Below are 21136 nucleotides of genomic sequence, written 5' to 3'. Positions count from 1 at the left end.
ACAGATGAGATACGACAAGACATCGAGGATGCCGTGAGCAGACTGAGTCCTTGGTATGTTAAAACGCCGCGTTGCCTTCTCGCAAAAGTAAAAGCAATCACAATATTCCTTCTTTCTTTGCTTACAGGCGAGCGGAGGACGGCGGTGTCTACTTCGGCGGATGGGCCAGAATGGCTCAACCTATCACGCAATTCGCGGTGGTCGAAGTGGCTAAGCCTAACGTCGGCGAGAACAGGCCGTCGAGAGTCCGTGCCGACGTAACGATAAATCTTAGCGTGCGTAAGGAGATAAAATCCGAATGGGAGAACCTTCGAAAACACGACGTGTGCTTTCTCATCACAGTTAAGCCGCCGAATCCTATCGGTAAGATAAGACGAAAGTTAAAGGAAATAATTTTTTAAATTATAGGAAAGAATTAATTATCTAGAGAAAGAAAAGATCTATTAACGTCCATAATAAATTTGTTTTGTCATCAAAGTTGTAAACAATTTCGTTGTAATTGCAGAATATACTTGGCAAAGATAAATTATCTTGTTTTAATAGCAAAATTTTTTTTTTTTATTACCAATAAAACGAGTTTTATTACGTTATTAAATGACTTGTTATGTCAGCAAAGTTTAATCATTTTCACACGTAGTAATAGCGACAGTTGACAGTAAAATTTTTTCTTAATGTAATAGTCTTATATAATAATACCGCAGATGAGATCAGAGTATTTAAACAATTGTTGTACTATTGCAGGCACAAAATACAGTCACAAGCTCCCCTTCGTACCACAAGTGGGTTTAACGACAGTGCGAGGGTGCGAAGTTGAGGGTATGCTCGATTCGAACGGCAGAGTGATAGAGGATGGCCCTGAACCGAGGCCGATTCTGCCGGGCGATTCACGTACCTATAGAGTGTGGCTGGACTGTAATCAATATCGAATCGATATGGACAACGCCAGCCACGGCGGCGATGATGTATACGAAGGATTTAATATTATAATGAGGCGTAAACCTAAAGAGAACAACTTCAAAGCTGTGTTAGAGACTATAAGGGAGCTTATGAATACTGAATGCGTCGTACCCGACTGGTTGCACGATATAATCCTCGGATACGGTGATCCGGGTGCAGCCTGCTATTCTAGGTAATCTCTATTATCTATCTATACATCTATACTAATAATAAAGTTGAGGGTGTATACCTCGTTTGATTGCTTGGAACGGCATTGATTGTAAACGGATGAGCAAATTGAAGATTTTAACAGTAGATGTATCCTGTGATTATATTTTTCTACAGTTAGTGCGCCAAAGCAACTTTTCCAAGCAATAATTATTTCTCTTGATTATTTCTACAAAAAATAAATCAACGTTTTTATACTATTATGTAATAATTGACTTTTGTAATAATTGACATAATTTATAATTTACATTTAAATTATAAATTTAAGACATACATTAAATTTGTAATTTTCCATTGAACTAAAAAAAATGTTTGATGCAACAGAATGCCAGATGAAATCGCGGTGATAGATTTCAACGATACATTCCTCGATATCGACCATCTGCGAGCCAGTTTTCCTCAGTATGAGATCAAAACGAACCCGGAGGATAAAGATAACCTGGTGCGACCATTCCAGCTAACTTTTGAGGATGTTCTTGCGAAGCATAACAATGAGTCGTCCAAGAAAATTATTACAGTTAAACCACATGTGCCGCCAAGTAGAGGACCATACAGAGCGAACGAACCGAAAAAGTTAGCATTCACTTTGTTTTCGTGGTGTATTAATAGCCTGTTTTATTTTTTGAACGGAGGTAAAAACATGTCATGTTGCAGGAATCAGATTCCCTTCACGCCGACGCAGGTCGAAGCTATACGAGCTGGAATGCAGCCAGGTCTGACACTGGTCGTTGGCCCGCCCGGTACCGGCAAAACAGACGTCGCCGTGCAGATCATCTCGAATTTGTATCACAATTTTCCTAATCAAAGAACGCTGATTGTGACGCATTCTAATCAAGCGCTCAATCAACTATTCGAGAAGATAATGGCCCTCGATATCGACGAACGGCATCTGCTACGTCTCGGTCACGGAGAAGAGGCTCTAGAAACAGAAAAGGACTTCAGTCGTTACGGCAGAGTCAATTACGTTCTCGCCAAGCGTTTGGATTTGCTCCTTGAAGTTCAAAGATTACAGGTACTTATTTCTTAAATTACTAAACTGATATATTATAGTTGTTACACTATATTTCTACTTTCAGGAATCACTGAACGTAAAGGGCGACGTCGCGTACACATGTGAAACGGCGGGTTACTTTTTCATGTATCAGGTGTCCACAAGATGGGACCGCTTCCAAGCCAAAGTCAAGCAGAGGCAGCACACAAGTGAGAAGTCCGAGTTATCCTCCATAATCGACGAAGAGTTTCCCTTCCACAAGTTCTTTGACAACGCTCCGCAGCCGCTTTTCAAGCGGAATTCATACGAAGAAGACCTCAAAATTGCCTGCAGTTGCTTTAGGTAAGAATATGTGCGTTAAATTTTTACTAAGTAATTGCACAATTACTTCTAACGAATATAATTTATGCAGGTACATTGAAAGGATATTTGCACAGTTGGAGGAGTTTCGTGCTTTTGAATTACTGCGATCAGGTCTCGACAGATCGAAATACTTGCTCGTGAAAGAGGCCAAAGTGATTGCTATGACCTGTACGCACGCGGCGCTCAAACGTCGCGAACTTGTCGACATGGGTTTCAAATACGATAATATTCTCATGGAAGAATCGGCACAGATCCTGGAGATAGAAACTTTCATACCGTTACTGCTACAGAATCCCCAGGATGGATATAATCGTCTAAAACGTTGGATAATGATAGGAGACCATCATCAGCTGCCGCCGGTCATCAAGAACATGGCCTTCCAGAAATACTCGAATATGGAGCAATCGCTGTTCGCGAGATTCGTGAGACTGGGCGTACCCACGGTCGATCTCGATGGCCAAGGTCGCGCCAGACCTAGCATTTGCAATCTTTACAATTGGCGATATAAAAAACTGGGCAATCTTGCGCATGTGGAGCGCAGTCCAGAGTATCTGATCGCAAATGCTGGCTTCCTGTACGATTTCCAACTAGTGAACGTTGAGGATTTCAACGGCGTCGGCGAGAGCGAGCCTAGCGCCTACTTCTATCAGAATCTCGCCGAAGCCGAATACTGCGTCGCGGTGTTCATGTACATGCGTCTGTTGGGATATCCGGCAGACAAGATCAGTATTTTGACCACGTATAACGGTCAGAAACATCTGATAAGAGATGTGATCAACATCCGATGCGCAACCAATCCTCTGATAGGCCGGCCAAATAAAGTGACAACTGTCGATAAGTATCAGGGTCAGCAAAACGACTACATTCTTCTGTCTCTGGTGAAGACGCGTGCAGTTGGTCATCTGAGAGACGCGAGACGTCTAGTGGTGGCGATGTCGCGTGCCCGCCTTGGTCTCTATGTCTTCGCTCGTGTGTCTCTATTTAAAAATTGTTTCGAACTGACACCAGCGTTCGATCATTTAATGCAGAGACCTTTAAAGCTGCAACTGTTACCACAGGAACTGTATCCAACTGAACGACCGAACGACGCCATACCCTCGACAGTTCCGATGGAAATCGAAGATATGCCGCACATGGCTAAATTTGTTTACGATTATTACATGGAGAAGGTCAGCGGAATGAAGGTAATTTTTGTGAGAACTTACAATTGATTTATATATATTGTTTTTTCGACATACTGATAACGCGATCTTTTGATCATTATTTTCAGGGATCACAAAAGATGTGGCAGAAGCCGGGAACTATGCAGACAGTGGGCAGTCCAACGCATAAGGTTTCCGCTCATCCGGGTGCTGACGACGATACCGACGATGAAGAGGAGCTCGATCAAGAGAACACTGAAATGAAAGAATCCAAAGAAGAAATAGCGCAAGACAAATATGAGCCTATAAAGAATTTGATCGAAGATCCTCCAAGCGAGGCTGAGGACGACGGCTAAGTGAATCACTCGGACGTATGCGCAAGAGTAATGCCATTAGGAAATGTATTGGCATGTTGGAAATAGAATAATTAATTTTGTAGTATGGAAATGGAAAACTATTTGCTCCTTTTCTGAAACATCATTGTATACATCGCAAACGACATTTATTAACAATCGAGCCATCAATACCGTTGTATTTAGGAAGAATAAGTATTTTATTATAGACATCGCTATACAATAATTTATAATATAGTCTTATATATCGTATTAAGATAAATTATACTTTTTACAGATATCAGTCATACCAAAATCTATTTTCTCTCCTTGCAAAACTTCTTTAGTCATGTTTCATCATACTTCAGCACACTTGACACTCGTACATCTCACGAGAAGATATCCATCTTCTTCGCCAATCCCTTTCGACGAGCTTCTAGTCTCTTCGACTTCTCTGGAGAAGTCGGCTTGCTCGGAGTTTTCTTCGAATCATTCGACGTATTCCGTCGTACGCTCGAGGGCACGTAACTGTCGTCGAACTTCATTAGTTTACTCGGGGATTTGAAATCAGGCTCGTACTCTTCTATGGAGGGGTTGAACCCCTTGGAATTAGGTACGTACTCCTCGAAAACGCTGTCAGGTATCACCGTGGTAGCACGTGGTTCGTAAATCTCGTAGGTCGTTTCTAGTTTCCCGATCGAGTTCGGTACATAGCTCACGTCTTCGGTAACACAGCTTTTGCTGTCGCACAGAGTTGGCGTGTACTCGTTCGACGTTAATCGCATATTTTCCAACACGCTTTTTCGGCTGGGTACATATTTGAGGTCCGGACACAATTTCTTTGTCTTCGGCACGTCCGGGATGTATTCCTCCAACGGCGCGTTCTCCAAATCGTTAGAGAGCATGTATGTTCGGCACCTCTTTCTCTTGGGGTCTTCTTGTTCCGTCATGATAGTGTTCGAAATCTCGGTCTTTTTCGGAGAAGTCTCCGCCGATTTTTCTGGTATCTTCTTCAATCGATCGTCTTTTGTTGTCGTTCGAACGGGAGACTTTTTCTCTTTCGTTCGTTTTCTTGCATCGTCGTCTGTTTTTACTTTGTTTCTTTTCGATGTCTCGTCATCTGTTTTTCGCTTCACCGGTTTCTTTCGGGCTGGTGACACGTGCACCTTGATCGTGGGTAAGGACGGCATATCACTTGCATTTTCTGGATGCTCAAAAGTGTACCTATTAAACAAAATTTACGTTATTCGTATATAAATTTCTAATTATGATAAGATTTGTGATCTCATAGAATATTGTTTATTTCTTTCTATTTGCTGAGAAAAATTTTATTTAAATTGATGAAATTGATTGTTTCTTTTAATTTTTTTTTAAGTTGAAGTAAAAATACTTTTGAATAAAATAAAAATCATTTGAATTTCAGGAAACTGCGTCATTAATCGTTTTTAAAGTAAATAAATAATTTGTTCAAATAATTTGTTTAATTTAAACAAATGATTTTTAATTTAAAGAGAGTGCTAACAGAAATGTAAGAAATAATTTATATTATGTTAATTTTACTGAAGAAATAAAAAGAAAAACGTTTCCACATTCTATTTCCTTGTATCAAAGTGTTACATTTTTGTGTTAACTTTTTACATAATATTTAAGTTGTTCTCTGACATATTCATTTTATGTTAAATTAACACAAAAATTTTAATTTTTTAGGAGATATAATTATGTGAAATTTAATACAAATTTTTCAACTGTGAAAAATTAAATTCTAATTAACTTAATGAGTGATTAATTCAACTGACAGAATTGTTTTCAATGAATCAACTATATAATTCGTCTTCCTTAATTTTCCATTTTTTCTCCTATGGGCCAAAAAATTAATACAAATACTTAAAAAATTAACAATCCTATTGTTAACAAAGTGCTGCAGATCATTGCTCAATAAATCAACTGTTGAATAAGTTGATCAGACATTTTATTGAAATCATCCTCGTGAAATCTGATCAATTTGCTGAAGAATCAATCTAAAAAGTCACTGAGTCGATACAATTGCAGCACTCTTACGTGACTTCCAGCTGACGAGTCGACTTTCTCCGTTCGCATCCCCGGCCGTCACCCTGACGGCCGTTCCGTAGGACCGCTCGCTCCAGTATCTTGTAGAGGGCCGCCCAGTCCTCGATCTGCAGCCACTTGTTCGTGGTGACCTTCCGCTTCTCGATCTCCACCGTTCTCTCCTGCACGGTGACCACGGCGGTCGCCAGGCAATCGTCCGAGGCCTGCGGGCACACGGTTGTGACACGATACATAAGCAATACAAATCGCGGCGTATCGTTCGAAAAAAATTAATGAGAAACGCATTCCGCTGAGGATCATTAAAACATCGTGACACCATCATCTCCGTAGCGTTTCGTCGTCCGCCCTATTATCGCGAACGATATAATACTTCCCGCGTGATTTGGAAAAAGGAAGATACCAAATATCACGCTGATACACACTGGAGAAAAATCGCTCCGTGTCGCACGCAATCGGAGATGTATCGCGACAGATATTTCGCAGGCGCGTTTCGTGCGCGTGATGCCCGCCCGCCTGTTGCGCGCGCGGGCGCACGCTTGACAACCAGCTGTCTCGACAACAGCTGTTGCACGCGGTTACCTTGATTACTTCCAAATACTGGCCGTCCCGGAACATGTTCGCGCTCGGGCACTCCTCGGGGGGCGAACCCTCCACGCCGGGGCGTCCTCGCCTCCGCGGTCTCACAGCAGTCCTACACTGAACGTGCTGACGACGTCACTACGCTCGCTCACTCGCTCGCACGCTGCCTACGCGCGTGGCGCAAGCTTGTCCTCCGCCGAACGGCGGCGCAGATTTGGAACGCGGACGTCGCGGACCCGGCTGACCCCCGGACTCCGCTCTTTCGCGAGCGAGCGAGTGAACGCGCGGCCGTGAAGTCACGTCTTATTTTATGTTCATATTTTCGTACAGCGCGTTTTCTTTCGATTTCCATCTTACGGAGGTTTCCATCACGCGCGCGCGCGCGCGCCAAGGTGACAATTGACGATTATCATCGAAGCGTTAATTACCCGCGGTCCGTATCTTTCTGCAAGCTTTGAACGAGGTAAAAAGAAAGACGTGTCTATTCTTCCTCGAGATTTTTCCTCGCGAGTTTTAAAGCCGATAATCGAATACTGTTATAATTATTACTAATTGTTCTTTAAAAATATAATTCTCGTGTTTACCTTTACGTTTATAGATCTTCCCTCCTCTCTCCCTTTATAACGCAAAGTTGTTCCGCTTTGACCTAGAAAATCTCGTGTTACTTAAGGATCAGCTGATTCCGGATATTTGTGGAAATAGAGGTTCGCGCGATCGAGCCTTCGCTGAACGCGTCTCGTCTCTAACGTGTCTGTGAAAAAAACTGTGCGTGTTTTTACGAGAGCATCTCTTATAGTCGTGAACAAGTTTCAATCTTTGATTGTCTGAAAGAAAAAATAAAGAAATGTATGAATAAATCTGCAGTTAATTACGCTTTTAATTAAAGATTGAAAATTATTTACGACTATGAATACACTAACCTTAGAAATTGTTTTCTGACATCGTCACTATGTATATTATTAGATTCATAATTTCTAATAATAAGTTGAATACGTGAATGATAGTAGAAGAAAATGCAAATTTTCGATCGAAACGGATCTTGGTGCTTAATAATATTTTTATATCAAGTGTTAAATATATTTTTTAATTCTATAAATTGCGTTTGTCAACGTAGGTTGTCGAACTTAAAACGTAATTCTAAACTAAGGCTAGAAGTAATGTATCAAATAAATTTAATTATCAGATTTATTAAGAGTTTAATATATATTTTTTTAATTTAATTAAATCATGCAATTGTAAGCGCGTAAGTGTGTTACTGTAGTTTTACTGTTTCCGCAGTTGAACGGATACCGAATGAGAACTGCGAGAAAATGAATCGAAAGGATATACGACAGTAAATAGCAGAACTGAGCAGAACGATTCAACGATCGCGATCAGTGCATCCAGTGCATCACAATCAGGTGAGACCACCAGTGTGTACTGAGACGCGACACGAACGACACGACCGTCCTTGCTCAAGATCGAGTGGACCATGGCGCGCAAGGATGCCCCTTCGATCTTCGAACGACTTCAGATCCTTATGGAGGACGATATGGGACCAGGAAAGGTACGCGATGCTTTCCTAACCTATACTCGTAACTCACATGTTTTTGTACTCGCTGTTTTTTTTCTCTGTTTTTAGCTGATTACCTATGGGATTGCCAGCGCCGGCCTGTTCGCAGCTCTGTACAAAATTAGACCTGTAAGTACAAACCGAATCTATGTGCATTCATCTGTTATGGTCTCGGACAGACCTCGCGTTGACTCTCTCTCTCGTTGCCTTCCAGTTCGCCAAGTTCACGAAACCGTCCGACATTCCGTTGAACTTTCTGCAAACGCGAGTTCCACTCCAGGGCATTGTACGACGTGTGGAACCGAGCTCTTCCAGAGTTTTACTGATGGTGGATCATCAACCATTGCTGTCCTTTCCCCATTTCAACAACAGGTCTTATTTGCCTGTCAAGATTGGTGGTGTTGACATCACAGGCAACGGTAGGTATTGAGTAGATTGTAAAATCTGCAGCTAGTCTAAAAAAACGTAGGTCAATTTTGCAGGTGTAAGCTGGTTGCAAACTGTGCTCAATGGAAAGCTCATAACATTTGTGCCTATAGTTAAAGAGAAGGAGTATTTGGAGTGCGTGGTTGCGATGCCACCGAAGAATCAAGTGAGAGAAACAAATTTATATTTTACGTCATTAAACACTTGCATCACGTTCATCTATTATTTTTGCAAACAGGATGCGATGGAGATTGGTGAGGAACTAGTTAAATTAGGCTTAGCTACAGTACATGAACCTTGGATAAAACTAAAGGATAAACGTGTACTAGCGTACAGAAGGTCCTTAGCAAACGCGCAAAAGTGGGCAGTACGTAGGAGAAATGGATATTGGCATTTTGTCAAGCAACCAACAGTTTTGTGGAAGACGCAAATGTTCATAATTGACAAAATGAAGTCACTGTTGCCTACTATTATAATTAGACGACTTGATTTGTAAGTGCCCAACTTACTTTAACAATAAACTTCCAGAGTTAATATATTTTTTCATAGTTTGTATATACAAGAGAGAAAATGCATATATTATGTACTTAAAAATTTTTTAATAAAACTTTAATAAAAGTTATTATTCTTGTAATTTCATATCTCGTAAAGAACAGTCGCACAAATGTATAGCAAAAAAAAATGAGTTGATAAATTCCTGAGATATAAAACTGATATATTGAGTTATTTGTATTTATATTGAGTGTTGTTGTCATTTCAACATTGATACATGCCTAGCATTCTTAAAACTGACAGCTCTTACAAAGATAAATTAATGTTTGTATCCAAAGTAATTAACGTTATGGAGAAAAAAGAAATTCTCTTTGAGTTACACAACTTCAAAAACATTTCAATTTATTTGATATAAAATTAATATTTAAAGTAGGTGAATGGATTATTTTTTAAATATTTACAAAAGTGGTAACTATCAAAAAAGTCAATTTTATTTGTGTAATTACCAAACTGTACAATTCTTATAATTATCTCATCTCACACCTGACACCATATAACAAAACTATTATTTATAATCAACCAACTTAACAAAAACATTTGTCCTCTCCTTAATTACCTACATAAATATTTATATCATTTCGGGATTTGTTTGCTCCCATTTGTTGACTTATGTGACTATGTATATTTTAATAATTAAAATTAATATTACAGATATTATCCATGCTTTGTAAAGAAAAGTAAATTATAAAAATAAACTTATGGAAAATTATTAGGTTTATAAAGATACAAAATAACTTCAATATTTTACCTTCATATCAGTAAAATTATGTTGATATTATTTGTTTTCTTTAATAAGATACTTGTGTTGCCAGTTAATTATTTCAACATTGATATATGCTTAGCATTCTTAAAACTGACAGCTATTACAAAAAAAATTAATATTTGTATCCAAAATAATTAACGTTGTGGAAAAAAAGTAAAAAAGTCTTTGAATCATACAGATTTTGAGATACACAAATAGGATATAAAGTATAAAAATTAGTATATATACTATATGTATAGAAAATATGTATAATAAAATTTGCGAAAACGATCTTTCAACTTTACATATACATTACAATTGCCAACCATATAACTTTTTTCTAAACTTATTCTCATTTTTAGCCACTGGTATAAAGTTGATTGATTCCTCTACATAATGTATCATTCATATTCTTAGCTTCCATCTATTTGAAAGGACCAAAGGCAGGACAATTGTATGAAGTTTTCGTCCATTATTATTTTATTTACTTATATATTAAAGGTCCTCTTTCGGACGGTTCGTTTTGACCCGATTAACTTTCTCTACTTTAGGAGCCAAGGATGGTTGTGGCACAGCGGTTGGTTTAGGTGTCGGAGTAGGAGAAGCAGTTGGTTTAGGCGTAGGGATGGCGGTTGATTTAGGAGTAGGGGCGGCTGTTGGTTTAAGCGTAGGAGCAGCGGTTGGTTTAGCTGTAGTGTCCGTATCTCGCTTCGTTTTTTCTACTTTTACGCCTTCAGGACCAGCATTCGTTCCACGAGAAGGTTCTTTCTCAGCTAGGTCAGGGAAAGCCTGTTTTAATGGCACTCTGCTTATATACTTTAGCCATGGAGAGCCAAACCATAAATAGTTATCGTGTATGTGAGCTGCACTTACACGAGAGAATGTGCCGTCATCTGACGAAAGAGCATCGATGATATTACCAGATGCATCTATTCTCAATAATATACTTTTCTCATGCATATCAACTATACTCTCAGCACCTTGGAATGATCCGATCGCATGCAAAATTCTTTCCGTGTAGGTATTGGGATAAATATCGTATAATAGTTTAAATGGTAATTCCATCGTCACTAATAATCGTACCAGCATTTTTCTCAAATATGGATGTGGCATAAGAGACCTATCGATTTGAGGATGTTCAGGGTTAATAACTATAATCAAACAGACGAGAAAACCACCTTGACCGTCACTTTTAATATTGTCCGGTAAACCCGGTAGGGCATCGACGAAAACTTCAGATTGTCCTGCCTTTGGTCCTTTCAAATTATATTTCATAATACGATTTTTTGTAGTTTCGGCGACAATTATGAAACTTTCATCGTCACTTAACATAACTCCATTTGCAAATGCTAGGCTTCTCATAAGTACTTTTGTTTGTTTTGTCGCTGAATTATAATGGACAAGCCTGTAATTTATAAAATTAATATTAATATAAATATTCTCTCTCTATGTGATATATATATATATATATATATATACACACACACACACACACACATATATATATGTGTGTGTGTGTGTGTGTGTTGTGTGTGTGTGTGTTACACACACACACACACACACACACACACACACACACACACAAGGTGTTCGATAAATGGTTGTATCCACGTTTTACCATAAGAGCGCGCCTTAACCATGACTTATCGACTGCACTCCATGTAATTTATAAGAAGTGAAGAAGTAAATCATCTTTTATAGTAAAACGTGCATACAACCATTATCGAACACCCTGTATATACATATACATGTATATCATGCATATATACACACAGCATAATATAGAACAATTTTAAAATTTTTTTATTACCTCCCTGATGGATTTGACAGAAATATCGAAAGTATGTCGTAAAGTGCAAAATCCGTGTTACTTTCGGTCCAGTACAGGTCTCCATTTTTTGCAATATCGATACTATTGGGAAATCGTGGAACTTTACCCTCAATCGGTTTAGAAACGTTTACTACATTTTCGTACTCTCCGGTTGCAACGTTTACTTTAAAAATACCGTAATAGGTATCTACTACATATAGATTACCTTTTTTATCAAATCTTAATCCTAAAGGCCTCCCACATATATGCTCTTGCCATATTCCATCTGTAAATTTCATAAGAAAAGACATCAGTTTCATTACTTTGGCATAATTAATTGTATTAATTATGTATATACTAAATTATTTATTTATTGATTCTATGTATGTAAAATTTATATACATGTAATATTAACACTACCTGTTAATTTTAAATTATTCTGTGGTTCATTAAATTGACAACAGTAATTGTTGTCGACCTAATATTTAAATTTCTAAACAATCTGTTTTCTCGCATCATGTTACATAGGGTAAAGTCGGTATTTACGCCGCGGGGGGATGTACGCCGCAGCAGTCAGAAAAAATAGAAGAAATAAAGATAGTTTGCTCAAAACTATTTTGTTATGTGCCTTTATGTTATATTAGTATTGTATTGTAATTACAGTTTTTTATTGTTAATATTAACGAAAATATCGTAAATTAAATTAATTTTTTCACGTAGAAGTAGCGCGATCGTGTATTACCGTCTACGTAAAATAATTACTGTAGAAAATATAAAAGGCATAATGATTATTTCATGATATGTAAATGTAGAGCGATAGTAAAGGATAAAATACAAGCAAGATTCAAGTGCATAGCTCTTGTATTCTTTATATGTCTGTTAAGTTAGCACCCCCACCACAAAAAACCGAAACGCCACCTATGCCAAAATTAAGTGCTTTTTATGTGCTAATTATGTACCCAATTTGAAATTTTTGTGTTCGAGCGGTTTAGCAGGAAAATGAGATTGAAGGTGGGGGTGCCAGCTTAACATTAAGCCAGCACCCACTCATATAAATAATTAATAAAATAAAAAAATAAAAACACTAGAATTAAGTGCTTTTTATGTGCTTTTCAACGATATATAAATAAATGTTCGTACTCAATCTCTTCGACTAGAAAATCGTTCAGAAAGTACAAATACACACTAATGGAACAAGAGTAAACTACCAGAAAGAAAGCAATTCTGAAATTGGTTGTAGGCTTAAAATATTCTCCTATTTATGTGCTTTCAAAATATGCAAGACAGGATTTTTGTGCTCAACCCCTTGATCGAAAAACCGACCCTGAAGTGAGCACCCCACTGTTCAGCTACAAGAGTAAACTACCAGAAAGAAAGCAATCCTGAAATTGGTTGTAAGCTTAAAATATTCTTCTATTTATGTGCTTTCGAAATATGCAAGACAGGATTTTTGTGCTCAACCCCTTCATCGAAAAACCGACCCTGAAGTGAGCACCCCACCGTTCAGCTACAAGAGTAAACTACCAGAAAGAAAGCAATTCTGAAATCGGTTGTAGGCTTAAAATATTCTTCTATTTATGTGCTTTCGAAATATGCAAGACAGGATTTTTGTACTCAACCCCTTGATCGAAAAACCGACCCTGAAGTGAGCTCCTTCAAAGCTCCTGGGATACAAACAAGACGTTCATCAGACGCTATTGGACATTATGCAGCTATATGTTACAAAAAAAATAATAAATGGATGAAATATGATGACTGTAAGGACACAGAACAGATTTTAAATGCAAATTACGCTGTTTGTCCACAGCTTATATTATATGCAACGTAATTATGCATTTAATAAAAATAATATAATTTCAAAAATCAATTCATAATTAAGGAACTTATACAAGTACATATATATTTTGTTAAAATGAAATAATTTTAGGAATATGTCACAAATCTTTAACTAAGTTAATATAAAATGTTATGGAGAAAGCTACATGATAAGCATTGATAATATTTGAAAGCTATCAGTGATCATGTTATTCTTCATACATTATTTTCAAAATTATTAATGTGACTAAATATCTTTCAAATATTAGTCGCGCGCAACAGCGTGAACTGCTACTTATGTTATGTAGCGTAATGTTATCAGAATTTGCATAAAAAGCATTGATTATATCTGCAGGTTAACGCGTATTTTTACTTTTAACTAAGATACTCTGCAGATATAAGTCGCGCCAATGCGTGAACTGCTTATATTATAAATAAGAAAAACAAGTACACTATATTACATTGTTACATAACGTGCATCGATAATAAATGAAGGATATTTAAAAATTATATATGTCATTTAAAAATATAAAATCATAACATTAATATTTTCTTAATTCAAATTTTTGATATACAAAACATTTTTAAAATTACCACAATTTTAAGTATTTTAACCTATTACATGCACGCATATAACATCCAAATACACTCTAGATACTAAATAAAACATCAAATTAATTCATCCTTCAAGTATTAGTCGTGCAATTATAGCGTGAACTGCACTATTATATATGTAACATTGCACTAGAACGTAACGTAAAGGACTAGAAAGAAAAGGGTTTGCAAGCATGTAAACACACACACACACACACACACACACACACACACACACACACACACACACACACACACACACACAACCGTATGTATGTATATATGTATGTATGTATGAATACGTTTGTGTGTGTGTGTGTGTGTGTGTGTGTAAACGTATGCATATAAATGTCCTACAGTAACGTAATAATTCTCCATAAAAATTAGACTTTGCAAATTTTTCGATGTTACCATCAAGTAAAAAAATTGAAACAATATTCATAAATGTATCAATACAAAATGTTATTTAATATATTTAAATTAATTATATTCAAAACATTTTTAAGTCTTATTTAATTTCCTTACTATTACCTCAATTTACTGATTTACCTATAAGTATATAATTAATACTTAAAACGTCAAATTAAATACCGCATATATGCAAAATTTAAACAAAAAAAATCTAGATTGTAAGCTTAATACAATGTCTGCGTTTCCACTGAAACTTTACTCTTGTACCAGAATGATAGGGTGCTCACTTCAGGGTCGGTTTTTCGATCAAGGGGTTGAGCACAAAAATCCTGTCTTGCATATTTTGAAAGCACATAAATAGGAGAATATTTTAAGCCTACAACCAATTTCAGAATTGCTTTCTTTCTGGTAGTTTACTCTTGTTCCATTAGTGTGTATTTGTACTTTCTGAACGATTTTCTAGTCGAAGAGATTGAGTACGAACATTTATTTATATATCGTTGAAAAGCACATAAAAAGCACTTAATTCTAGTGTTTTTATTTTTTTATTTTATTAATTATTTATATGAGTGGGTGCTGGCTTAATGTTAAGCTGGCACCCCCACCTTCAATCTCATTTTCTTGCTAAACCGCTCGAGCACAAAAATTTCAAATTGGGTACATAATTAGCACATAAAAAGCACTTAATTTTGGCATAGGTGGCGTTTCGGTTTTTTGTGGTGGGGGTGCTAACTTAACAGACATATTCTTTATTTAGTTTGATATCTTGTATATTCCATTTGTTTAGGATATACGGCCTTTTCAGCGAACGGGATTTATGCCGTAATACAGACACTGCGTGATTGGAAAGCAGCACTTACTCTATGTTGAGCACTATGTTGAGAACACAATGCGCACTCTGTTGATGTCTGTGCATATTAATTTCTTTAATATTGCATTATTATTACTTTGAATACATATTTACTGTTCTTATTCCCTAATAAACTTTATAAACACATTTTGTAAGTTATTATGTTATTTTATATCATATCTGAAAATATTATTTGTAAATTTTGATGCGCCGTGTATCTTACACATGAGTAGTCGTAAATCCCGCCACTTTTTTTATATGACAAAAATGCAAGGGTTTTTTTAAGTTTTTTTTTCAAGTATAAGAAAAGAAATATTTCATACTTAAAATTTTTTTTATAATAGTAAACAGTATGAAGTTTTTATTAGCCTAATTTATTTTCCTTAAACATAGTAAATAATACTTAATAAATTAAATTTTCGATAGCTGCGCCGTATATACCGACTTTACCCTACATATATTAATGCTAACATAACATATATTAATGCATATATGTGTGTGTGTGTGTGTGTGTGTGTGTGTGTGTGTGTGTGTGTGTGCGTGTATATATTAATCAAAAACAGACATTAAACTCATAACATACGATAAAAAATATTTTATATTTACGTTAAAACCATCTTTAAAGAAAGATGGTTTTTTGGATGGTTTCTTGGGTTTCCAAAATATTTTATAATATAAAATATTTATAATTTGATAAAATTCTATTTAAATTGAAATAACACTTTTATAAAATTATAAAATCTTATATTATCTTTGTATTATAAAATTGTTTGAAGTAGGATTTTACAAGATTTCAGTAAATTTTTATAAAATAAAATACTTTGAAGTTTAGGTTGTCCCACGACTGTCATAATTTTGAAGATAATTTCTAAGGGAAAATTCTCTCCATCCGAGTTTGCGAGAGAGCATTATTAGCTTGTTCGTAGCGTAAAAAAATATAATATTGTTAAAAGCTTGCCCAAAAATGTGTACGAATAAATATTATGAATGCGAAGTGCGAGCTACTGGAAAACGGGTATGCAAATTAATAGAATCGACGCTGAGTCGGTTGAATCGCATTTAGGAGAAACGCCTAGATGGCAGGAATCAAACTGCGGCTCGGCGAGGTGCGTAAAAAATTATTAAAAATGTAATGATACTAATAATGTACTCTCATGTGCACCTCTTTCACCACCGACTTCCTAGATCGAGAGCATGCACATGCGAGACAGATCCTTGCAAGTGGCGCGTCCGAGCTGACACCACTCAATGTGCATGTTGCAATTGTGCATTGAGCTTTAACGGTCAGGCAAGACGCGCTTTTATGTAAGCGCGGATAAGCGGCCTGTGCATAACGCAACGCGACCAAAAGTCTCGGTCGATGGATATGCTAATTGCAAACTTTGCATCGGATACATTTTTTTAATATTATTTGTAAATTTCGATGCGCCGTGTATCTTACACATGAGTAGTCGTAAATCCCGCCACTTTTTTTATATGACAAAAATGCAAGGGTTTTTTTAAGTTTTTTTTTTCAAGTATAAGAAAAGAAATATTTCATACTTAAAATTTTTTTTATAATAGTAAACAGTATGAAGTTTTTATTAATCTAATTTATTTTCCTTAAACATAGTAAATAATACTTAATAAATTAAATTTTCGATAGCTGCGGCGTATATACCGACTTTACCCTATACATTTTTTTTGTGAAACAGGAGAAAAACGTATTAGTATTTCATAAAATCTATTCTTATTTCAAGACAATCTTAAATATTGACTTGAGATGTTAAAGATCACAGACCAATATTTGTGATCCATTCTTTTTTCAATACTCAAGTAATGTTTTATGCTAATATAATTCTGTGGTTGTGTCTCAATAATTAAAACCATTTTAAATGTACTCTTAAGATAAGATTAAGTCAATCACAGAGCTGATAGCATCTATATAACTAAAACGGTCATAAAATGAAAATAGACAAGGTCAGCGAAATAGAAAAAAGATTGAAAAAAAATTTAAGGAATCTTATAAATGTTTGTAAGTCGATTTAAAAAATTATTCAGCATTAAGATTTGCTTCGATCGGTATAGCCATTCTCGTTTTTTAAATGTGGAAAAAAAAGATATTTTTTTATTCTCGCACTTTAAAAAAAATTCTTCGATAAATAGTCTGAAAGGACTACTGAATAAATAAAGAAAATATTTTTTATTAATAAGTACAATAAATAAAAAATTACAATAAAATCTAACTTCTGCATTTTTTTTAAACAAAAATTTTCAATCGTGCATTTTTGAAAAGAGATTCTGGTGAGAATTTTGTATCTTAATTATTTTTTTTTTTTTTTACTAATTTAAACTTTATTTAACCCATTAAAGCCTCTTCTTGGTCAGACCAGCAAAGATAACAAAAAAATAACAATTAGAAATAGAGAGCCAGAACATGAAAAAACATTACTAACGTAATAGTACTTTTCAAAAACCAATTTTGCAACTAATTGTTATAAACAAATTATTAAAAATTGACTGCAGAAGAAAACTGCGTCAACCAATTCTGCGGAAAAAATTACTAAAGAAACGTATATGACTTTTTCTTAAATCATTTATATTTTGTGCAAAAAAATAAACTATAAAAATAATTAAAACCTGTTTCTGCCCATAGCCAGATCAGCAAAAATAATAAAAAAAGTATCAAATTGAAACCACTTTTTATGTCAATGTTTTTTTACGTCGCGTTCCTATTTCCAAGTGATATTTTTTGGCTATCTTTGCTGATCTAGCCATGGGTTAAAAATTAACCTTTCATAAAAGACAAAACAGGAATTGTAAACGCGAATTCGACATAAAGCGTTAATAATATTCAATCGCGTCTATATTTGCGATCTACATTTTATGTTTCACATATCTTACTTTATCCATGAGATATCTCCCGGAGAATATAATAATTTCTAATATAGAATTTTATTACATTCTATTAGTACATTTTTTAGGTCAAAAGTTAGTAGTATGAAAAATAGCTATCCGTTAAATACATAATCAGAAGTTTCAGTGAAGATAATGAATTTTTAATTATTTACAAATACAAACATCTTTATCTATCGTGAAAAAGATAGCTATCGTGAGATGTAAAGAAATCGGACATTAATTCGAAATTTTTTTAATGAAAGGAATTAGGCTCGGAAGAATTAAATCAGAAATATAACAAAATGTTAAAATGTTTTATCTAACACTGCATGTAACCTTGAAATGTTGAATATATTTATGCAAAGTAAAGATAAAACAAAAATAACACATTCCTCGCAATACATCCATTTGCATTAAGCAGTTCGTTATTTGACCTTGTATATTTTATTTGCTCTTTTATTTTTAAGTTATATTATTTTGTTGATATATCAAATAATTATATCAAATATAAAGTAACATTTATATTTCTCTGGATTTTGAAATGTTCTTAATTTGTATTGTTTTATATACGTACGTTTATTACTTTTATACTATTTTCACATGCTTCATTATTGTACACACTCATATATTCGCATGTCATATTCATGATCATATACTTGCAAATCAAGTTTTATTTTTATGAATAAAAAATCCAGACTACTAATTTACAGCAAAAAAAAAAAAAATATAAGTGATTCTTGATTAGGTATGCTTGATAAGTCAAACATAAAAACAAACATGACTTCTTATAAAAGAAGATTAAATTTAAAGCTCTCGGTTATCATACACACATACACACGCATACGCAGACGACCACGCAACATGTTTAAATTGTAAGAATCATAGCTACAAAGTAGAAATAAATACTTTATGAACAATAAGTTATGAGATATTATATTGTAATAATTTACGAGAGATAGATAATTCATTAATAAAAATATTAATATATAAATATTACTTATTATAAAAATACCGAAACTTATTTTCACACATGACCCTTGTCTATATATAATTATTCTTATCTCTGAGATCATGTTTACTCGACTTATCATTTCAAATAAAAAAATTTTGGCGTACAACACTCAGCACGGCTCCTTAACTCGTCTTGTTTTATTTGAATTATTATTCATAAGACCCTTGAAATTGTATTTTTTTTAATTTTAAAAAAACATTAAACTTTAATAATATTTACATAATTATATCATTTTTTTCTCAATATATTTTTATTTACATTTTTATTTAGTCGTTTATTCAGTTGTTCCATCTCAACTGAAAATTTTATTACTAAGTGTTGCTTTATTTTATATTCCTTTTTTCAAAATTAAGCTGAGATTCATTATAATTGCTAATATGTTTGCACGTTTCGCCAAATTAATATCTCAATAAAAAAATTGCATAATTTTTAGTACATTGATAAATTAAATGTCTTACTAAAAAAGCAAGTAAAACTAGAAAACTCTATTCTGTTTAGTAAAACATAATTATTTTCAAAGATTGTATTGTATTGCTAAACATTCATATTAAAATACAAAATCGTAATTTTTTTAAATTAAATTACTCAAAACAATTATTATAATATGGATCAAATAAGCTTAATATTTTATTTGTAAATTAAGTTTACATAATATCAAGAAATTTTATTTCTTATATGAGAATGTATTTTTTTCTTACAATCTTTTCTTGTACATAAATAAATTTTTAACTTAGAAAAAAAGTTAATAACTAGTTAAAGTTAAAAATTAAATCATTAAAAATTAACAAAGTTAAGTTAGAAGTTATTAACTTTTAACTTTATTAATTAATTTTTAACTCTTTAACTATAGTTACTACCCAACCCTGGCAGGTTCAAAAACACAATTCAATCTTATTAGACCAAACAAATTTAAGCTTTTTAGTAGTTATAATCATTTTCAGCTAGGTCTCAATTTGTGCAACTCACCGCATTTTTTACCAAACTTGACGATCGGTGTCAATCGATTCTCCTCGACCTTTAGGATATAACCGCCGTGCACGCCGGTGTACAACTGCCCGTTGTAAGACTCGAAGTCTTCCGGGCCATGGACCTCACCCTCAAACAGCTTTTGGGCACCATTCAGCCGATTTTTCAAAACGAGTTCGCGCGGTATCGGTGCGCTGCAAGGTCAAAGGTCACGATTAATGAAAGTCACGATTCGTAATTTCTTTTTTTTCTTTCTCGCGTAATACCTGTACTCTTTAAATTCCGTGTCCGGCGGTAAACCGGGTATAAACGTTATCACGGCCAGGAATAGGCCGATGTATATAACGGCGGTGCCGATCGACTTCAAGTAGCTCATGTTATCACGGGTTTGACAAAAGTGCGAAGAGTAGATGTCGTCGATGTATGTCGTGGCCCGTTTGCGGACGGCTGATACCGGGGGAAGAATGCGGATCAGGAGATGGTCGATCGGTACAATCGCGATTTAACTGTTATCCGCGACACGCGAATAACGGCATTAATAACGATCAAATGGCGCCAGCGCGTCAAGCGAGTTCCCGCTCGTCGAATTGTCGCGAACAGAATAGAATTGAGGATGCGTTTCGAGTTTCGACTATCCCGAGACTCCGGAGTCGCGTAGTCGCGTAGACTGCGCATATACTGCATCAAAGGTCGTGCCAATAGGCTTGTTTTCTATTCCTGCACTAGACTGCACCGGAACGTTCCTTCTTGTTTTCACTAACTTTCAAATATATATCTATTTCACTTTAAGTGCACACTAATTCAGGGAGTTCAGGAACAGAAAACAAACAGAATTTAACCAATGTGCGAAGCGCGAACTGAAAGCGCGTTGATAACACTGAGGATTCCCTA

At 35.2% G+C, this 21136-nt stretch overlaps 3 protein-coding genes across 6 annotated transcripts in view; 2 read left to right on the top strand and 1 right to left on the bottom strand.

Moving 5' to 3' along the window:
- The window catches only part of LOC105195598 (RNA helicase aquarius), a 26955-nt gene extending 22664 nt beyond the window's left edge, over positions 1-4291 (top strand). For all 3 annotated transcript variants that reach the window (XM_011161083.3, XM_039447813.1, XM_039447814.1), the window contains 8 exons: positions 5-53; positions 128-363; positions 742-1129; positions 1489-1737; positions 1819-2176; positions 2241-2497; positions 2568-3702; positions 3789-4291. In XM_011161083.3, coding sequence (XP_011159385.1) covers positions 5-53; positions 128-363; positions 742-1129; positions 1489-1737; positions 1819-2176; positions 2241-2497; positions 2568-3702; positions 3789-4016 — 2900 coding nt within the window. In that variant the 3' untranslated portion in view covers positions 4017-4291. The remainder of the gene's footprint in view (positions 1-4; positions 54-127; positions 364-741; positions 1130-1488; positions 1738-1818; positions 2177-2240; positions 2498-2567; positions 3703-3788) is intronic.
- Positions 4195-21136, bottom strand: LOC105195810. Its single transcript, XM_039447961.1, has 9 exons — positions 20512-21136; positions 20246-20439; positions 11721-12006; positions 10407-11315; positions 8514-8690; positions 8222-8317; positions 6639-6771; positions 6051-6262; positions 4195-5216 (listed from the first exon to the last, which is right to left on the bottom strand). The coding sequence occupies exons 1-9, from the start codon at positions 20619-20621 to the stop codon at positions 4382-4384; spliced, it is 2952 nt and encodes a 983-aa protein (XP_039303895.1). The 5' UTR covers positions 20622-21136; the 3' UTR covers positions 4195-4381.
- LOC105195597 lies at positions 6891-9238 on the top strand. 2 transcript variants are annotated; one of them, XM_039447817.1, is made up of 6 exons: positions 6891-7101; positions 7917-8184; positions 8260-8319; positions 8405-8609; positions 8673-8782; positions 8855-9238. In XM_039447817.1, exons 2-6 carry the CDS (start codon positions 8110-8112, stop codon positions 9110-9112), a joined length of 708 nt encoding a protein of 235 aa, XP_039303751.1. In that variant the 5' UTR covers positions 6891-7101; positions 7917-8109; the 3' UTR covers positions 9113-9238. The 2 variants fall into 2 exon arrangements, with proteins under 2 accessions (XP_039303751.1, XP_025990540.1); XM_026134755.1 differs by lacking the exon at positions 6891-7101 and adding an exon at positions 7418-7484.

The sequence above is a fragment of the Solenopsis invicta genome, chromosome 4, assembly GCF_016802725.1.
Source record: "Solenopsis invicta isolate M01_SB chromosome 4, UNIL_Sinv_3.0, whole genome shotgun sequence".
Classification (NCBI taxonomy): Eukaryota; Metazoa; Arthropoda; class Insecta; order Hymenoptera; family Formicidae; genus Solenopsis; species Solenopsis invicta.
Note: the sequence above shows the minus strand (reverse complement) of the source record. Positions and strands in the feature narration are given on the sequence as shown.